The 22,034-nt window shown below is 43.6% G+C and overlaps 1 protein-coding gene across 2 annotated transcripts in view; it reads right to left on the bottom strand.

The window, feature by feature from the left end:
• Slco3a1 (solute carrier organic anion transporter family member 3A1) overlaps positions 1–22,034 on the bottom strand; it is a 280,546-nt gene that overhangs the window by 214,679 nt on the left and 43,833 nt on the right. For both annotated transcript variants that reach the window (XM_028776717.1, XM_028776716.1), the window contains exon 2: positions 9,467–9,932. In XM_028776717.1, coding sequence (XP_028632550.1) covers positions 9,467–9,932 — 466 coding nt within the window. The remainder of the gene's footprint in view (positions 1–9,466; positions 9,933–22,034) is intronic.

The raw sequence follows: 22,034 nt of genomic DNA, 5'->3' as shown, positions 1-22,034 counted from the left end.
CGCACATACCACTTGGCAGAAGTAAAATGGCATCGCTGAGCTGGATGGAACATATTCATTTAGCTTATTCATTCCTGACAATATGCAGTCATTAGAGGGAGTTAAGGCAGCTTTGGCAACTGCAAGCATGGAAAGAGAACAGGGTTGGTTATGTTTCTCCATTCAATAAACGGGGCCATTGACTAAGCTGTATGTACTCACTGCTCTCTGCCTACATAAGCAATTTGCTATTAAAACACATACTGTTCTTGTAAAAAGCCTGACAATGGGTTATTTTCACATGCTTGAGTTTGGAGGGATAGAGGCAAGGGGTGGGGCATTCCTCTTGTCCCCTAGTCTCTGACCTGCAACTTAAATGACTATGAGATAATAAAATGAAACACTAAGCTAAAGCCTTCAGCCTAGCACTTACTCTTCTCTGTGTTGAGTCAGGAGCTCTTCAGAGTATTATGATGCCGAGTATGTTGGTGCTGTGAAAAAGCCAACACTTCCTTCAGAGGCCAACCGCATCCCAGGAGTTGAGTTCAGTGATAGTTATGGTTTGAATATGAAGTATCATACTTTAGGCTCACACACAGAAAGTAGTCCCTAATAGATGAAGCTCAGAAAGGCGAAGTCCTGAACCTTAGATGGTGAGGCTGAGCTGGACCAACAATGTCACTGGGGCAGCGAAAGGCTAAGCCTGTTCTCCAGTCCCTGTTTCACTCTCTGCTTTTTGCCCTCTATGGTGTAAAGAGCCTCCTCTTTCTATGCCCTAATGTCCTGGTTCATCATGGGCCAGAACCTAGAGCCAAAGACTGGACTAAAATCTCTGAGCCAAGAGACAACCTTCCTTGTGTGAGTTGTTTTTTTTCTGGCATATGATCACAGTGTTAATAAAACTAACCATTATATTTATCTTTCAAGGTGCCTGGTTGACTCTCAAGAGGAAAGCAGTGCAGCACAAATCCTACATAACAAACAGTATTCAGGCCTAAAGAGGTAGGACCTTGCCTCTAACTGCAAGTGCTGAGAAGGATAATTTACATAACCAAATAGACAGGATTTTGAGGGCTGGACACCAGCTTCAAGCATAGTAAGCACCAGGGCATCCTCCTGCCCTCTGATTCTCCAGGTTGACTCTCTTTGCTACTGTCCTCATTTCCTCTGCCTGTGGTAGCCAAGATGGACATTGTACACTTTGTGCATTCTGGGTTCTTACCAGAATGTTCTAGAAAGAAGTTAACCGGTGTTGGTCTGAATCTAGAGTAGATTCTGATTGACCTACTCCTTGGGACAACCCTGTAGACCAGAGCTTTTCTCTGTGTCATAATTGTCTATCCCTAGACCACATGATCATTCCTGTAGCTCACATAAACCACTTGGGATAGGAAAGGCTATTCCTCAGTATGAGAACAAGATGCTGGACAGACAGACTCCAACAAGTGTCTATACTATTCTTCCAATACTCTTTGGCAATAAAAGGTGGTTAACCCAAGTCACAGAGACGACACCACCAAACAGCATAACTTTCCACACAGCAAACCCTTCGCTCCATCAGTTCTTACAGAATGCTTCTGAGGGGTGAAAAGAATACAAAGTTAAGACTGTTCTTAGAAAAAGCAAATAGTCTGGAAATAAACTAGACAAGAAAAAAACAACAAGACAAAACAAAACAAAAAACCCACACCTGTTATGGAGGGAGATCTTAAAAAAAATCTTTTATTTGAGAATAATACTTGTGTTACAGTTAAGGAAAGATAATAAGCCTGTATTCATCAGCCAGGTGCAGCAACGTGGGCTGTGGTGAAAGCCAGGGTTTGATATTCTGGTGGAAGGAAACTGCTTTTGCAAGAATCTGTACCTCCTTATGTCCTTCTGGACCTCTCCAGTCTTCTATTATATTATCCACTTCGATGCTACGTCTGAATGTCTCTTTGCAAAAATGCAGTCATCCATCCACATAGTAGACATGTATGTCCAACCAATCCAAATTGTGTTGCTTTTCCACACTTTATGTCAATCATTGTTCTTATTTTTTATAAGGCTGATTAGGCAAGGCATCAGCAGGATCAGTATCATTAAAGTCCACGAGCAGTCTCCCTCATCCCTGCCAGGAAGTCCTAATACAAGTTACCAGTTAATGCACTGTTTTGGTTTGCATATGAAACACCTCCCAAAAGCAAGTGGCACTTTTTGGGGGAAGTTGTGGAACCTTAAGGAAGAAGGGCTTAGCTTGTGGAAGTAGGTTGTTGCTAGGGTGACAGGCCTTGAGGTTTTATGGCTCAGGCCTATTTCCTGTTCTGTTTAGACTTCAAGCTACACATGCCTACCACCCACTGCCATGCCCTCGCACCACAACGGACTCTGTCTTCTCAAACCACGAGCTGAAATCAAGCACTGTTACCTCAAATTGTTGTGTCCATTCTTTAATCAAAGGCTGAGGGCTTTCAGTGAGATAGCAATACAAAGTCTGGTTGGAAAACAAGCATCTTTAGTCTCTCTTAGAAATCAGCAGGTTCTGAGGTGGGCTGGAGAGATGGCTCGAAGTTCAGAACACTGGCTGCTTTTGCAGAGAACTGAGGTTTGATTTCCAGCACTTACACAGTCGACCACCTCTGCCTGAAAGTAGTGTTCCAGGGAATCGGATGTCCAGTTCTGACCTCTACAGGGCACACACATGTGAAGACACACATGTGCAGGCAAAGTCTTCATTCAAGGACTCTGGTGGTTTAATTGAGAAATGAAAAGGCTTCTGTTCTCATGGATCATACTTGCTACTGAAAAAATCACAATCTGAGGACTCTTGTCCAATGATCTGTCCTCAGTGAGATAAGGCTGCCACTCATCTATGCCTCTGTTTATAGATTTGTAAATGAAGACACTAGAAAAGATGTCCAAGGAAGCGCTTATTGATTCTGTCCTTCCCTTAAGGTACATAATACTTGTTGATCAGGAACAGTGTGCCTACCAAACCCCATCATACCGATAGGGTGTTGAGCTCATAGCAACTGGAAACCCAGCCAGTCTGGAAACCCAGTGAGGTCCACAGAAGACCCAGGATTCAAATCTTGAAATGACTGCAATATGCCTAACTCAAAACACCCATGGTAACCTAGATGGTGAGCATAGCCATGATGTCCTAAGCCACCGAATGTGAAATATATGCATGTAGAAAAGAATGAAAACCAGCTACCATCACAGGCAATATGGAAGCCCCAGATAAGGACTTTGGGTGAGTTGCTTAACACAGTGCCAGAACACACTGAGATGGCATATTACCAGCAGCCGGGATGAGGGACTGGAGCATGGCCAAAACAAGCTGACCACTTCCAGTGCCATTTAGTTCAGAAAAAGAAATTAATGAGAGAAACCTCAATATCAATGAAGCTGCAAGAATATAATGAGCTACGCTTGCTCCCAGGAGGAACGGCTCTTCAATTATTTCTTTTAAAAGAATTGCAGTCACGGTGTATTTGATCCATACTCGACCCACACTCTTTGGAGAATTAGAACACATTTTATTCAATGTCAAGTTAAAATAAAAACTCATCAGAAGCAAAATAACTCTTTGCTCCCAGGGCTCTAAAAAGAAGTGTGCTTCTCTTTGGTGGCTGGCTGGTACACTTGTGACCTTTATACTAAACTAACACTTGGCAGGTGAAATCTGAGAATAATTCTTTTTGCACGATTAGCTAAAACACAGAGGGCTGATCTCGGTTTCAATCTAAGTGATAACAAAGAGAACATGATATATCAGGTCTAATAGATATGCCACTCAGGTCTAATAGATATGCCACAAAGCTCAGAACAACTGTCCTGTGTAATCAAGCACATTGCCAGGGTCCCTGCTCCTCCCACAGGTCCTCTCCAAGATGCCCCCCAGACAACCACTTTCCTCTAGCAGGATCTCACTCCTTCCAAAACAGCCACGCTCAGGAGACTGTGCAGCCATCCCTCTGCCTGCCTCTTCTTCTTTGTGTGTCAGTATTGTGCAAGAATCTGCTAAACACACATACACAATTCAAAATGATCTGATTGTACCTTGATTCCAATCTGTATCATGAAACCTAGAACATACACATGGGAAAATTAGGCATACAACCCATTTCCCCAAGGAATGACTGCATAGCAAACAGGAAGAATTTAAATGGACTCCACACTACTTCCTCTTTTGTGGGTAGAGAGTGCTGCTGTTGTTTGCTTTATTTTAATGGCACTCAGGATCAAACTCCAGGCCTTATGCATCCTACCAAGTAGCCTAGCACTGAGCCACAACTCCCTGTCTCCCATTGTGTGTGTGTTTGTGAAAGTGTGTATGTGTGTGCATGTCCCTGTATATGGGTCTATGTGTGTGTGGTTGTGATAAAAGGCAGAGAACAGTCTTGAGGGTCAGTCTTCAGGCACTAGTGACCTTTGATTTTGAGAATTCTCTCACAGGTCTGGAGCTTGGCAAGTAATTGAGGCTGGCTGGGCAGAGAACCACTAGGTTACTCCTGTCTCTACCTCCTCAGCACTGGAATCATAAGCATATGTTGCCAAGCCAGGGTATTTTTAAAATCTGAGGTCTAAAGATCAAACTTGGGTCCTCATTATTACAAAGCAAGCCCCTTGCTGACTGAGCTTTCTTCATGTGTAGCGTTATTGTGAAAGACACTGGATGGAAGACTTCTCTATAGTCTGCAACAATCTGTAATTCTATCATTATAACAAACTTAAAAGTTATTTGAAACGAATTTACATCCTTAAGTAATTAGTTGTATAGGGCCTTTGAAGGGGTCTTTGAGGTTAAATGGCCCCCTATGAATGGGCCCTAATCCCATCAGATTGCTGATCATGTTTAGATAGAAGTAAGCTTGCAGACATGATCTTAGAGTCATGTGACCCTAGAGGGACAGCCATGTAATGAGTCGGTAGTATGATGCCCTTCTGTGAGCTACAGGGGGAAGCTTCAGGAAATACCTTGAACCTCTCCAGAACTGGAAAAAAAAACAAAAAAACATTTTCTGTGGTTTAACCTCTGTCTTAGTTAGGGCTTAACTGCTGTGAACAGACACAATGACCAAGATAACTCTTATAAGAACATTTAACTGGGGTTGGCTTACAGGTTCAGTGGTTTAGTACATTATCCTCAAGGTGTGAACATGGCAGCATCCAGGCAGGCATGGTGCAAGAAGAGCTGAGATTTCTACATCTTCATCTGAAGGCTGCTAGCAGAATACTGGCTTCCAGGCAGCTAGGATGAGGGTCTTAAGACCCACACCCACAGTGACGCACCTATACTAACAAGGCCACACCTACTCCAACAGGGCCACACCTTCTAATAGTATCACTCCCTAGGCCAAGCATATACAAACCACCACAACCTCCCAGTGCAGGATGTTTTGCTCAGCAAACTGATACACTGGCCCCATGGTTCAAGATTTCTGTTTATTTGCATTTGTCTTATTTGTCTAGCCCTTCAGCCATTGGCATCTCTTCTTAGGAACAGAAGAGAGGATGAACCAATTAAAGAAGGAAGCCTCTGGCTTTAAACATCCCTTCTATCCTGGCAAGTCTGGTACTCAGGGGAATCATCACACTTGCAGAGGGGGCCGGGCAGAAATGTATCTGTTGGGCCCAGAGTGTACAATGAGAAAGGGTTAGAAGAAGATGTAAAGAAGGGGGAGCTCCAGAACGGTATGAGGCAAACTTCCTGACGGCACTGAGGGCTATGGCTAATGAGAATGAAAGGAACGGACAGGTTTTATAGTCCAGAGCTCCTGAGCAGAAGGCAGACTCCACCAGCTTCTTTGTTCCGAGCAGCCTGGGCTCGGGTCTCACTTCATCTTTATACATAAGGAACAATGGCACATCTCTTTCCAGAAGCTTGATGTGAATATGAGCTAGGGCCACTCATGTCCTACCTACCCTCAAGCACCTATTCTAGTTTTGAACCCCACTATTCACGCCAACAGCACCCTCCCTTCATGGACTTCAGAGTCCCATCTCTGCCGCCATCATGCTCTTGGCGGTTCCCAAAGGCTTTAAGCCCTCTGGCGGAAGTCCTTGACTCCTGCTTGAGCCTGGATCACACCCCCACCACCCATCCACTGCCTTCTGAACAGATCTCAGACACACCGGGACATGGGACACTCTCACACCCCCAACCTGGCCGCATCCAGATCAATGATTTCGGAAAAGTAGTTTAGCCTACAGTTTACCCATGTGCTTCATTTACAACAGCAAAAATTCTGAAAGCTCCTCTCTAACCAGTGACAACATTATTAATATGGTGTATGCTCACAAGGGAATACTTTGTATGCAGCCAGAGCCATAGAAGAATATTTAGTAACATGGCGAAAAGCTCATAAAATATTAAGAGAAATGAAATTACAAAATCTTGTTTATTATAAGTACTGTGTTTGTTTTTTTTTGTTTTGTTTTTTTTTTGCTGAAAAGCATATCAATGCAGAAAAAGAGACTAGAATAATATATACTATTGAGCCAGGAGTAACTATTGGCTCATTATTATTATTATTATTTTGTATAACACATGTTTAAAAAAAAAGCAAAAAAGCTTTGTCTTCTCGTTTCACCTTTCTCCTTCAAAAAAAAAAAAAAAAAGCCAAAGTAAAGAAAGTCCATGCACCATCTTACTTACAGTGTCATAAGAAGCAAGTGCCACTTGATGTGTTTTGAACTTGGAGAGACAAAAGGACAGCTAAGAAAACTAGGCTAATGGATGGTCACACCATGGAGCTAAGACATGACTGGACTCCTAAAGGACTGACTCCTGGACCTCAGGAGTGCACAAATGGGTTTTCACCAGAACCCTGCCCATTTGGTCCCCATGGGAACAAAGAGTGCCACGCGCCACCCGAGGGTCATTATCCAGCCGTCCTAGGAGGCTGAGTTCCGCACGCTGCTGTATTGAAATGTAGTGAAAAGGCTGCCAGCAGAGCTCAGTCCCCATTCATCCAGTTTTGTCCGGCGGTAATGAACTCCCTCAAGTCCCTCCTCACTCTAGAAAAGGACTGGCTTCAGAACAGGGCTAGCCTTGTGAGTGCGACCCATGAAGGAATCCAGGAGCTCTACAGGAGTTCAGCCAAGAGAGTCAGAGGAAAGAATCATTTTAGTTGTAAATGCTGAATGGACCTGAGCTGAGTTCTTTCATTTTTGTCTGCACATGGGAGTCTATAACCTGGCCATGGGTGTGTGGCTGGCACCCATCTGCTGACCTACAGGGCAGGCAGCTAACAACAGTCTGGTCTCAGATGACCTATAGCCTACAGAGTGCAGGCTAACCCTCCTAGCCTATACAGGTTACTTGGAAACAAGTTTATATTTTCCATTGTAATAGGTACATTGTTTCTGTCTCCAATCCAGTGTTAACTTAGGCATGTGACAAAGAAGACACTCTCTAGGCCTGCTTCTCTGGAGTCAAACTCAAGGGTAGCAAATATTCTCCCTTCTAAAACAATTCATATTTATACCTAGAGTTTCAGCTTCATTTTCTTCTGATACCCCTCTTCTCTGCAGTGTGTTCCCTTGGATACTTCTAAAAGCAAAGTTAAATGGCTTCCAGATCTAGAGCCTAATTAGAAGAGATAAATGTTGTGACAGTCTTATGACCATGGACATATCTTTATGGTTCCTGCCATAAATGAAACATACAGGCTATTTTCTGCATATGCTACAGTCTTCTGAAACTGCTCCTGGAGAATTAAAAAAAAAGCCACCATAAAGGCCAATCTGTGCAAAAGGCTAGCTCTTGGCTATTCCTTCTAGACAGACCCATGAAACCATTTCAGAGAGATCTAGAAGAGCTGTCTGCACAGTTGTGCTGTGCCACGGTTTACAATTTGCTCAGACAGACTAGGTCACTACACTATTCATATACTGTGCAAAAATAACACTCAACTGATTCTTCCATAGAAAATAAGAGGAGCCCAAATCTTATGGACTAGATCAGAAAATAATAATAATAATAATAATAGTAATAATAATATACCTTGCCTTGTTTTCTCCTATGAGTCTTGGTTCTATCTCCCATCTCCCCAAAAATCCAAATACCCCCTTTAGCATAGAAACCATACTTCATTTGACTGCTCAGAAGACAAATTCAGCTTTTCACTGGCCATTTCCTTCTGGGTGATGTGATCCATTACTGCTACCAGAAAACTACTCTCCCAAGGAGGTAGGGAAGCATCCTCAAACCAAAGACTAGTAATCCAGCTGTAGTTATGGATACCAACTTAGCAACTCAATGGAACCCTGCCCTCCCCCCTCCAGGTACAACATAAGCCTTAACCATATGGAGAAAGGGGACCAACGGGGACTGTGCATCTTTGCTTCAACAGTTCTAAGCTCTGTGACACAAAGATGTCCTAACTGGCTTTGCCTTGGATAGGGTAGGTTTCATGTTCTACTTTTCTCTCATGCATAGCCTCCTCCTACAGAAAGGTCATACATCGATCTACAATGCACTTGTTCAATTAAGGCATCAACTCTGTGTCAGGTCTCTGGCTTTATATGGGCTCCCTGACATCATATCTCAGAATGTTCAGGCTGTGTCAAGTAGGAGCTTGGTCGGTAAGAAGCTTATGCCAAATGTGGTTCAAATTCTATTTTAACTTAAACCCACATAATTAGTTATATACTTCAAGGCTCATGGCAGTCAGGCGACACCACACTCTCTCAGGTAGAGGTCATTCTTTCAAAGCTCCACATTCAGCGGTGGGAGACATTTTCACTGGAAGCAAATGTCTAATCAGCAAGTCAGGGCTAGAGATACTTGGTAAGTGATCATACAACTGTCCACCAGTACTTGGTCAAGGATACCATTTGTCACATGAGCAAATTGCTGTTTAGCTGTTTCTTGAAACCCTAGACCTTAGGGCTCTTCCATCTTTGAAGTATAAAATATCAGAACCTACTTCAGCGGAAAATAGTTCTTTAAAGTTTGCACACTCTTCATTTCTTCCTAATAACCAGTTCTTGGGCAGGTTTCTAGTTGAAACACTGCCAGAAGTTGCCAACTTTGAGTTATAACAAATGGTGACAACGTAGTCAATTGCCTCTTTAAGTCCAAAAAAAAAAAAAAAAAAAAAAAAAGAAAACAAAAAACAAACACACAAGAACAACAAAGCCAAGAGGCAGTTTTGATTCTTCAAAGTTAGGGTTTCCTAAATGAAGACCCCAAACAGACCTTGGTAAACACTAGAGAGTCTCAAATGCCCCTGTACCACAACACACACAAACAAAGTAGATTAACCCCAAACCCCTCCAGACCAGATCTTCCCCGCTGCAAGGTCTGCATCCGGTAAGAAGCAGGCAGCATCGAACCACCCATTGAAAAGATTTTCAAAAAATGGTCTAGTTGCATTGCTCCTAGATCAGGCATGTGAGACTTTCTGGTGATACAACCCTGGAGACCATTGCTCCAGAAAAATAGGGTTCAACTTTGCACCACTACACCAACCCAGACAGCAGAGGCAGTACCTACCTATGTAGAGCGAGGAGTCCTTCCTGCGTACGTGGTCATCAATGTAGGAGACCCCGAGGGGCTGCACGGGGGTAGCACCGATGCCCAGGAGCACCTGAGCCCCAATGAGCAGCAAGTACATCATGTTCGTGGCTGTCCGGTTACGGCAGATTAGGTCCGGGTCAGGCCCCTCATCACTGCTAGACCCATTGGTGGCACAGACATCCCGGCCTTCTGCTCCCCATCGAATTTCGCCAGCCTCATACTTGTACTGGTGGGTGAGAAATTCAGGCAGTGCCGAGAGCAGCGCGCCCAATGCCATGACGATTCCACCACAGCCGATGAGGCGCGGTCGGTGCCCACGAGCTCCAAAGTAACTTACGAAGAGAATCAGCGCCAAGTTGCCGATCTCAAAACTGCTGGCGATCACACCCACATCGGCGCTCTGAAGGTTGAACCTGCGTTCCAGGGTGGTCAACACGCTCACCTGAAGGTGGGAAAAGGAAAATTCAAAGTCCATCTCAGGAGACATGCAAAGGGACAACTGCTGCCCTTCTTGGACCCACCCACCTGCCTGGTGATGTGGCTCCAGATGCAAAAGGCAGGTAGAATGAATCAGACAAACATCGCCTTCATTTGATAACCCTAATTCAATGGAAGCATTTATTTTCTTAGTAGTAAAGATGATTTTTGCCAATATCTGTCTCTATCTTCAAGGGTTCCGTGTATCTCCGTAGAGGAGACCTAAGTAGCAGTCAGGAATAAGCTCAAAGTCCATGCAACTTTTCCAAATTCATGTTATATATGAAGTCTATGGATGTTCAAGAGCATTGGAACCAGAGGCTCTTTATACTAAGATACCAACCTCCAATACCTAACTAGCAAAGCAGACCAGCTAGTTTAGCTCAGAAGAATATTTTATTTATTCTTGCATGCCCCGTTCACTCTTCTGCAGGCCCTACACTAGCTAAGGAAACACACAGCCACTGAGTTACATTCCCAGAATTCTTTTCTCTTTTTGAGATAGAATCTTACTAAGTTGGCCATGATGACCTTGAACTCAATCTCTGTAGGCCAGGCAGTCTTTGTACCTAGAGGCTAGGTAAGTCTTGACCCTGTTTGAGCTTCCTTATAGCTGGGATCACAGTCTGACACAAACAGGCCTTGTAGTGGAATGATACTTAGCACCATTTACTTCTGGAAGTTTCTAAGTGACATAGGTTTCCCCCAAAGGTTATCTAATAAAACAAACAAACAAACAAACAAACAGAACCATCAAAATCCCTCTGCACTGTTGTAATCACTGTAGCCCTGCAGGGATGTTTTTATAGGATATTGTTATATTTTCCCTCTCTCTTGTATTCCTGTCTGCCTGTGTTTGTTTAACAATATTTACTAAACACATGCTATTTGCCTGGCAATGGCCTAGATAAAATGGACAGAAAAAATGAGGACACCTGGTCTTAAAAGGCCACCTGGCAGGAAGGTACACATAGACATGACTGAAACATAAATCCGAGGGGCGATATGCTATTAAAAGGCTCATTAGAGAGAAGATGGAATACTCCCCTGTTTGTGGGTACCGTGATGTGCTTCACAGGAGGACAGCTTTCCCTGTTATGAGAGATCTGGCAGATGACTGGGGTTCTCACCGTGCAGGGAAGAACACTTGAAGCAAAGCTATGAACAAGGGGAACATGAGTTCCTGATGAAGGAGAGAACTGACCCAGATCATAACAAGCCAGGAACACCACTGTGAACAATGGAGGAAATTCATGCCAAGTGGTGGTGGGAGAGCAGGCACACTGAGAGAAAACAGAGGTGAATCCGTGCTATTCCTTAATCTGCTGTGACCCCGGCCAACTCAATTACCTTCCCTCAGCTTTGATTCAGAGAAATCAGAATCCTAACAGCCCTACTGTGATGGATATGAACACAGAAATGATAATGCAAGTCTCCTGGCCAGAGAAGCCTTCCATTCCAGGGTGTGATGGAACAGAGAGATTAAAAACTACAAGGGCTAGGCCAGGTATCTGTGGCCAGACTACATGAGTCAATACTAACTCCAGGTGACCAAGTTACTTTGTGCTTTAACTCCCTCACTGTGAAAGGACAGTAAGATCTGGGGCCAGGATAAACCTAAACCGTACATGAGGGGATGCCAGGAAAGGACAAGCGATAGTCCTTATGAACATTCTGGTACTTCTCTGGTTCACTGGGAGCATCCAGGGTTTGAACAGCCTAAGTATCACACAAAGTAGTGGAAAAGGCATGCTGGAAAAATTAAGAAATAAATGTTAGTGGACCAAACAGACAGGCCCTTGTGGAAGTTGGGGAGTGTAACACAAGGGCCCTCACTGGCATAAGTGACAGATAAGAAAATGGGAGAGGCTTTATTTCAGACAGACTGCACTAGATCTTCAGACTGTTAAAGAAAGGGCTGGGAGGAGAGTCCAGAGAGCTAGTCTTCCTTTAAGATCATACACAGGGATGTGTTTATAAGCACCCAATCATCCACAATCTTCTAATCCTGTCCCATCTGCTGGAATCCAAGCACTTACCCAGACATCTGTGATAATGATGATAACTAGCGTGCCTCTGTGTGCCCTTACTATTAAAAGAACAGTGTGTGGCCAGGTCACCGTTCCTCGCTTCCTTTCAGGACATATATTTAAGCCCTTTAGCCTAGAGAATCTCAGTCCTGGTCAGAAGTGCTGAAGCACATGGTGAGCACCTGGGCTCCCACAGTGTCTGTGACTCAGCCAAGGTCTGGGGGTAGTTGTAAATCTGATTCCCAGCTGACGAGAAGGAAGGTGAGAGGCAGGCTGCTAAGGCGGTGGCACATCATAGGGATTTTTCTTTCAGTACCATTCCAAGGGGCCAGCCCCACAGAGCAGCTTTGGAGCATCTGTCACACACTTGATCAGCAAGGTTCCTATTCAGGGTCCAATTCCAACGTGCTTTCCAGCCAAGGGCAACCCACAACTCACTGGGCCCCACTCCTTTCTCTGAATAACAGATTGCAGTTGTTGAGAACAGAAGATAAACAGGCCCTGGCCTGGTTACAATGGCTCTTAAAATGCTCCCAAAGATGTGCTTTCTGAAAGCCCTGGGCAAGAGAAAAGAAAGGCTTCAATTATTCACATCTTTCTGATGTAACAAAAGCATGCACAGCAGACCAAATGCTCGTGCTTTAAGCAGGTGATGCTGTGGCGTGTAGGAGTAATTGGGTAGGTGGACTAACAGCCTGGGAGGTGGAGAGCAATATGCTGAGTCTGGAAAGATGACCAAAGAGGGCTGGATGAGAAGAGAGCTGGGACTAGTCAGGTCAGAGGGACCCCAGGCACTGATAGAGACACCAGGAGCAGAGAGCAGTCTGACGGTGTCTTAACATCGCATTGCTGTGACAAAATGCCCAAGACAAACAATATACAAGAAGATTTAACTTGTGTTTGATTCGAAGTTTCAGCCATAGTCACTTGACTTTGTTGTTTCAGGTCTATGGATAGGCAGAGTAAGAAGGTGGTCACCATACAGTGGAATAAAAATGCATAGCTACTACTTCACAAAGGCCAAGAAACAAAGGCCAGGAAGTAAAAAGAGAAAGGAAGGAAGAAGCCAGGAGGACCCAGGATCCCCTGTCCCCAAAGGATCATCCTAATGACTTAAGTATCCTTTCACTAGGCACTAACTTGGGAAGTTTGTCTACCTCCATACAACAACAGCTGCAATGAAGCCTTTAGCACACAGCCTTGGCCTTGGGAGCATTTAAGATGAAAAACCTCAACAGGTAGATCTGCAGGTGACATCTTCCACCACGGTGCTTGATGGCTGCTTGGTGCAGGAAGGGCTGAAGTGAAGTCTCATCTTAAATTCTGCCACGAGGTCTAAGGACAGACACAAAAGACAACATATCTGGAACCCTGGAGCCCCGATGAGGGCTCCAACTCAGCAAACATGCTCCATCAGAAACTACCTCGTTCACGATGCCAGGGAAAGGCGATGGGGATAAAGCCTGCTGCAGGCAAGACACAGAACAGTTCTTCTAGAGCTGGATCATGCCCAGGGCTCCTGTCCTGTCTCAAACCAGGGTCTTTCCTCCCTGCAGCCTCCTGTGGGCCCCAGTGAAGCTCCTCTAGAACAGCAGCTAACGTTACAGCAGCCATTCGGAAATGGTACTATGTGGATCAATTAGATCAGAGGCTAATGTCTTCACTCCTTTAAAGCACGGTTTTCAGAAGCTGGACTAATTAAGTATGCATGAGACTATAAAAGCCACTTGTGGCTTTTTTTATGTGGCAGAGACTAATCCAGCACGGAGGGAGCCGAGTGCTGAAGGGAATGGTTGCCTTTACTTAATGGGCAACAGCTAAAGGAAACAGCTGGATAATTAGAGACAGAGACAAAGGGACAGAGATTCCAGGAGGAAAAGAGAGGAGGAAGCTCCCTTACCCTGGGCCAAGTGGAAATGAAGTTAGTGTGAGAAGTGTCAGCATCTGCTGGGCTTCTGCTACATTAACTAAGTGGAGGAGAAGAGGCAGGGAGTGAGAGAAGAAGGGAGGGAAAGAGAGAGGGAGAGGAGGAGGAGGAGGAAGGGAAAGAGTTAGAGAGGACAAGAGGGAGGAAGGGGGAGATCTACATTTCAGAATCTCATGAACTCTTGCTAATGACAGTTCCCAGGGCTGGGCAAAGACACAGTGAAGTGCTTGCTCAACGAGCATGAGAGCCTGAGTTCAATCTCCAACAATCATGTACAAAGCTGGGCATGATGGTGCACAGTTGGAAACCCAGTGCTGGGAAGGTAGTGAGTGCCCCTGGGTTCCCTGGCCAGCAAGCCTAGGCTAAGTAGCGAGACCCAGGTCCCAGCGAAGGACTGTGTCTGAAAAAGCAAGAGAGATGGCTTCTGAGGAAGTTTATTTGAGATTGATTCGATCCCTGGCATTCACCCTCCCCTAAACTCCCACCCCCACACATGCACAGATGCACTTGTACATATGCGCACATCGGGAGGACTTTGATCCATGTTGACATGAGTACTGTGGGGCAGGATGGCCTATGGGCAGACATGTTTGAATCTTCCCTTGCTCTCTAAAGAAGTGGCCCAAGGGATGTTGCCGTGTACCCTTCAGCAAGAATCCAGGTTCTCAGGACTGTAGTAGAAAATTTCAATCTTCTAAGAGACAAATAAGCCCAGATGTTCACTCTGGCTTGGGTGATGGGGCTGGCACCAGCAACTGCAATCACCTGAGGAGCTCTGTACAAATAACAATGCCTGCTCCCTAGGCCTCTGTCACAAAGGTGATGATGCTGACACCCAAGAAGGTAGAGGGTGTTGTATGTATACCTCTGACATATGTGTGCTTAGGGCACTGGATTCCATTGCAAACTAGTCTATTCTTGTAGCTTTGTGGTAGGAGAACCTTGAGGTCAGTATGAACTCCTGATTCAAGAAGTATAAGGTCTAGTCGGGAGATGGATATATCCATCCCAGGCTGACCATGAATTAACTCTATAGCCCAAGCTGGCTATAAACTTGAGATCTTCCTACCTCATCATCCTTAGTGTTAGGATCATGGACCTTTATCATCATGCCTAACTCCAATCTAGCTTTGACACCTGTAAATCAAGCTAATCTTCCAGAGTCCATTTTCAAGCCTTTGCAATGGGTATAACAGTGTATGTTCTTGTGAACACCACTGGGACCCTGTAACCAGCATTCAGTAGGTATTTATCAATGAACTATTCTCAACACTGGCATACATGATCTGTGTGCTTTCTTCGATTTAATCTGATTCCACAACCCCCAGTGACTGTTGCGTGGTCAATTCAAGAAGCATGGCTGTGAATGAGAGACAATCTACACATGGCAGAATGAAATCATTTAGTGACAGCAGAGGCTACAGCACCACGGCAGAGTGGCAGAGCAATCAGGAGACTGACAATACTGGGAGTAGACCCTAGACACAAGAGTGAACTAGATTCTAAAAGACATGAAGTGGAGGCTGGAAAGATGGTTCGGAGGTTAAGAGCACTAACTGTTCTTCCAGAGGTCCTGAGTTCAATTCCCAGCAACCACAACCATCCACAACCACAAACACAGTGGCTCACAACCATCTGTAATGAGATCTGATGCCCTCTTCTGGTGTGTCTGAAGAGAGCAACATTATACTCACATATGTTAAACAAACAAACAAACAAACAAACAAACAATAAAAGACATGAAGTGGTAGGAGTTGCTGCAGTATTTCAAAAGTGAAGATCAGTGACCAAAGAAAATACACCAGGTGGAGGGTTCTGGCCAGCTTGGGGCAAGAGGAAATAACACATGACTCAGGATACTGAATGGAGTCATCAGAGATAATGCAGCCTTGAAGGCAAGACTACTACAGATCTGGGTTTGGGGTCAATGGGGGAAGGGAAGTTCTTGAGCAGAAGCCGTCCTTTGGAAACAGCATAGTATTCTATGCAGTGTGTAATAAGGGAAGATTACTTGGTCAGTTACTAAAAATAGTCTTGGTGAAAACTATCCACTTGCTTATTGCTGATAGGTTATTAAGAAAGGGGATCAGTGTGGAGATGACACCACACTCAGATTCAAAAGTCTGGAAACATGGGGTAAAGGGCCCACATCAGCAAGCAGATACTAACAACAGTGCAAGAGGTGTCAACCTCAATGTGGTTAAGACAAAGTATTGTGGCTGCCTCTCTCAGGGGTTCCTGGAAAGAATTTGACACACTTACTCTGAAAAGAGTGACACAGCAAATATTTTAGGCTCTCAGGCCATGTGGTCACCATAGTAACACTGGCATCTGCCACTATAGCCCAACACAGCAACCATGGCAACCTGTACACAAGTGGACATGGCTGAGTTCCAATAAAACTTTACTAACAAAAAGAAGCAGAGGGCCAGATTTGGTCCATACCCTTTGTTGACTGCCGAAATCTTGGTTCTACACATTATATCTTTAGCTGATAATAAAAACTTCCCATTCATAATAAATTTATGTAACACTCTAGTTACAAATCCCAGAAAATCATTTCTAAATACTTCAGTGGCAGTTTGTGAAGGTTTTGGGGTTTGTTCAATATTTTTTTTTAATCCCATGCCAGTGATTTGTAAAGTAAGTTTCTTATCCATCCTTCCAAGGATATCACTTTCTGAACTAAGGGGAATATTCTCTGCTCTCCGAAGCCAGTAGTCAGTTGCTGTGATAAAACTGCAACACTTATCTCAGCTGAAGGAAGCCCAGTGTGCTATTCTGTCTCTCATCCAAACAGCCATGCCTTATGGGGGGAAGTTTGGTGCACTGGGAAAATGTTGTGCAAAACACACTCACTTGTGAAGTCTAGGATCACAGGTGTGCACAGTCAGGTGGCCCAGGACACCAGTGTCCTAGCCTCTTGCTCTTGCTCCAATCACATGACCCACAGCCGGGCCAGGTGAAGGAGACATTTGGCAAGGCTGCTTTACGTTTGCTGCAATGACTGAGCACAAATTGGGCTCATGGGATAACTGGGCATAATTTTCAAATCAGTCTTCCTTAAAAGGCAGAGAACGAATTAGACAGAGAAGCTTTTGAGACACTGTGGCCCCAGGCATATGCAAGAACATCAATGGTAACAAGTTTACTAAGCATTCTTGTTATTATCAGAAGTGTTCTAGCCAAACTTCATTTTTTTTTAAACCCATGAGAATGATCTCAAGGTAAATTTAATCTCTTATCTGTCATGCCAAGGGTATGTCTTTTCTCCTTTGAAACACACTCTTGTTGTCAAACCTCAGGCTCCTGAAGGCTAACATTACAGTCTGTAACAGCACACCCCCATTATAACATGTCTTCTTACATAGAGACATTTGTGAGATTTTAAGCGCCTCACATTGACTTGGTCAGTCTGGACAAGATACTCCCTGACTCCTTTTCTAGTCTGTTTGTGGACAATGGACCCTCCTCAAAGCTGTGGAACAAAAACCCCAGCCCCCAATAGCACTGTGACCACAGGTAGGCCTAGCTTTCAACATGCTCCCCAACCCCCCAGCATGATCCTGAGCCACCCACCACAGTTCTCTCAGGCTCCTCACTCAATGTGTCACTCTTTGGATCCTGATCTTATGTAGTCTTGCATGACACATTTCAGATCACCTCAAATGACAGTGTCAGTCTCTGCCGGCTCAGCCTTACAGAGACCTCACTGGCCTCTACTTCTCTAAAAACCTCTCTCTACCTCCTCCTTTTCGTTCCTCTACTCTGTCATCTGCATTTTTCTTAGACCATTGCCCCTCTCCCCTATACTGTGGGTCTTCTCGTCTTTTTTCTCTCCCTGCCTCCCCCTAAACAGCTCTAAGCTACAACAGAGGCAACAGTTTTAATGATTCCTTATACTCTTTGAATTTTATGTCCAATTAATTAATTCTAAGAGAATGTACAATAGTTTATGATTCTCCCACTCAAAATAAAATAAAATAAAATAAAATAAAACTACCACTAAATGGAATTACTTCCAATATGTAAATCACATCACTGACCCTTCTACCACCCCCAACAGCTCTTCCTTCCAGCTTAGAAAAACAGGTTTCAGGTCCCCACATGCCTCAGTCAACAGAGTTCTCTGCACTCTATGCCTGAGCAGTGGAATCATTGGTAAGTATTTTGGCATTAGGCCAAGTCTTAAAACCATTTGTATTGAGCCTTGCACACCTCAACCTGGAGCACCGTTTGAACTCAAAATTGGTATGATGGCTGCTCTGTTTTACTGGAAAACAGGAAGACCTCGGTTCATCAGCTTTCACATATAGGGGGCAGGCATAGATCTCCAAGAGATCATGGAATAAAACTTATACTAATCATTCATTTCAACACAGGATCCTCAGGCAAAGCTGTCTTGTGTTGAATCAGCCTCTCTACATGCTCCAAAGCCCCCAAATACTACTGTGTACATTGAAAAGCCCCCATTTGGACTATGGATATAGCTTACCCAGTACAGTGTTTGACACACAAAACTGAGGATACTAAATTTAATCCCCAGAATCCACATTTTTTAAAAAATGGTGTGAGATGAGTGGCAGTGGCTCACACTTCTAATCCCAGCACTCGGGAGGCAGAGGCAAGCAGATGTGTGAGTTCGAGGTCAGCACTGTCTACAGAGTGAGTTCCAGGACAGCCAAGGCTACACAGAGAGAAACCCTGTCTCAAAACAAACAAACAAACAAACAAACAAAACAAACAAAAGTATAAAGACAGAATTTACTGCTAGATCTTACAAGGAATATGAAAGTAATTCCTTCAGGTAGAAGGGGAGAAAAACGCCCACAGAGATTCAAATATGGGCTATGAAGTAAGGCTAAAGAGATGACTCAGTGGATAAAGGAGCCAGCAGCCAAGCCTGCAAACCTAACTTTGATTCCCAGGATCCACAGGATACAAAGAGTGGACTCCAGCAAGTGGTCCTCCTACTGCCATATATACTCTATGGCATGTGTGCCCCCACTAAATAAAGTTATAAGAAATAAAGAACACTGTAAAAGTTATCATGTATGCAATGCAAAAGGCCGTGTATAGGTATTTTCTCTCTCCCTTTAAATTAATATTTAAAAAATCACATGATAGAATAACACAGCAGCAGGGTACCCACAGTCTATCCAGGTAACACAGTCTACCTATGGTGATCTCACTACTTGGGAGCAGAGAGAAGTGCAGGAGGCTGGAAGAAAGCTTCTGTATTTTACAAGAACTCAGTTAGCACAGCCCTGAAAAAGACTGTGCTCCCTAAAGGCATGTATGTGTAAAAGCAGTCACTAAGAGAATTCTCCAAGGTGCAAGGGGAAAATGAGTTAAATAAATAAGAAACTAGTTAACAAAAAGGAGGCCAGTTAAGAAGGGACCAGAGAAGCAAAGACATAAAGACACAAGACAAATCATAACATGGCTGGAGGAAACTCAACTTCCATCAACTGATCACGGTCCCCAGAATACATGGGGAAAAAAAGGCCAACAAAATGAAAGGAGAAATTGAACCATAATGGCTATAGAGGTTAACAGCCCACTCAATAACTGGTATAAACAGCAGACAAGAAAAAATCAGTAAGGATAAAGAGGATTTGAAGAATGCTACCTCCCCATCTTAACAATAAAATGACAAACAGCTCATTTTTGAAAATAGGCAAGTGTCATTTGAATAGACATTTCAACACAGAAGATGTACACATGTCTAATAAGCATCTGAAAAGATGCTTAGCACCACTAGTCTTAGAGAAATGCCAATCAGAACCACAGTGAGATATTACTACCCACCCACTAGGGTGTCTGTTTAAAAAGACACAGAGACCAAGGCTTCAAATACTGCTAGTGAGAATGTGAAGACAAAATGCATACAGATGTTTTGGAAAGTAGTTGAGCAATTTCTTAAAATATTAAACTTTATTTTATAATGGAGTGTTTTCTCTCCCAGAGCTCTATTGAAGAACGATGAAAGTCCACATCTCACAAAACCCCTAAATTGTGGCAGTATGCATCACAGCCAGAAACAACTAAATTTTCCATCAACACACACAGAGAAACAAAACAAAATGTGTTACACCCGTAAGTGTGGTGGCAATGTCATCTACTAAACCAGTATTCACAGAGTTCCAATAGAAGGAAAAGTATACAGCAGTGAAGTTAAACTGTTGATACATATGAAATATGAATAAACCTCAAAAAGACAAGATTCCATTTATATGAACATCCAGAAAAAGATTAATATATATCAAAAAGAGACAGAGAGGAAGGCTCAGCAGCTCACAGCTGTTTATTCCTATCTGAATCTGGTGCCCTCTTTTGGCCTCCTCTGGTACAGCATACACATGGTGCACATACATACATGCAGGCAAACACTCATAAATATAAAATAAAAATAAATAAATATTTTCTTTATTTAGAAATAGAAAGTACACTGCATGGGCCCTGGCTAGAGTAGGAATTGGCATGAATCTGGGCAACTGAAACAACTTGATGACTCATTCGTTTATTTTGGTTTGTTTTTCTGAGACAGCATTTTACTATATAGCATGAGATGGCCTCAGTCTTTCTTGCATCTGTCTCAAGATGCTGGGATTGGAAGATATAGTACCACCATAGCCAACTGAGAACCAATTTTTATAAGAACATTCTAAAATAGACTGTGATAATGATAGTATATGGATAGAAATCTGTTAAAACTTACTGACTGTATGTTTTGGACAGCAACATTTTGTTACATGAATTGTGCTAATTATTTATTTATTTGTTTGTTTGTTTGTTTGTTTTTTGAGACAGGGTTTCTCTGTGTAGTTCTGGCTGTCCTGGAACTCACTCTGTAGACCAGACTCAGAAATCATCCTGCCTCTGTCTCCCAAGTGCTAGGATTAAAAACGTGCACCACCACTGTCTGGCATGGTAATTATTTCTGCATTGTTGAGACTTAAACTATCTGACATGAACAACTTAAGGATTATTTGAAGGCTCACGAAGCCAGAGGGCCATAGACCTCAAAGAGAGAGAATGCATGGAGAGAATTTGTGGTGACAGGAGCATGTCATAGGGGGTCCCCACATTGCAGTGGACCAGCAAACAGAACAAGACTGCAACAGAGGCCAGACATAATCTCCAAAGGGCCACCTCTAGTGACCTAGTTCCACCAGATAGATCTTCCCTGGGGGGTTCATTTTAGACTTGACGTAAGCTAGGATTATCTGAGTGAAGAAAGCTCAGTTGGGAAAATGACTCCATGAGACTGTCCTATACTATAGGCGAGCCTGTAGAGGCATTGTTGTTGTTGTTATTATTAATTTGGCACAATAATAATAATTATTATTATTATTGATTTGGCAGTACCCAGTTCACTGTGGGTGGTTGTTGACCCAGGGTAGGTCATCCTGAGTTATGTGAGAAAGCAGGATGAGCAAACCAGAAAGAACAAGGCCCATATGGCTTCTGCTTCAATTCTTTCCTATATGGCTTCTGCTTCAATTCCTTCCTCAAGTTTTTACTCTGACTTTCCTCAGTGATAGAATATGATCTGAGAGTTGTAAAGGAAACAAACTTTTTCCTCCCCAGGTTGCTTTTGGTGGTTGTCTTTATCGCAGCAATAAAATCCCTAACTAAGATACTTTTTTTTTTTTCTTGACAGGTTCCTTTGGCTTGGAGCACGTCACATAAATGATGCAAGCCCCAGGGACTGTTAGGTCTTACCTCCCAGTGGTGGAATCATAAACATGCTCACCATAAGCAGCTTTTAAAAAAGATTTATTTTTATTTTATGTGTTTGAGTATGTACCTACGTACATGTTTTATACCACAAACTTATAGGAGCCTGCAAAGACCAGAGGAGGGTTTCAGATCTCCTGGAATAGGTTGTGAGCCACTACATGGGTGCTAGGATGTGCTACAGGAATATCAAATAATCTCAACCACAGAGCCATCTTTCCAGCCCCAACCCCAAGCTTCATTTTCGTATGGTTCTGGGAATTGAACTCAGGTCCTCATGTTTTCAAGGCAAGTATTTTCGGACTAAGTCATCTCCCCAGCCCTCTGTACCTCTTCTCCTTCCTCTCAACCACCTTTCCCCCCATCC

The sequence above is a fragment of the Grammomys surdaster genome, unplaced genomic scaffold (assembly GCF_004785775.1).
Source record: "Grammomys surdaster isolate TR1022 unplaced genomic scaffold, NIH_TR_1.0 271, whole genome shotgun sequence".
NCBI classification, from domain to species: domain Eukaryota; kingdom Metazoa; phylum Chordata; class Mammalia; order Rodentia; family Muridae; genus Grammomys; species Grammomys surdaster.
This window is presented reverse-complemented; position numbering and strand designations above follow the sequence as displayed.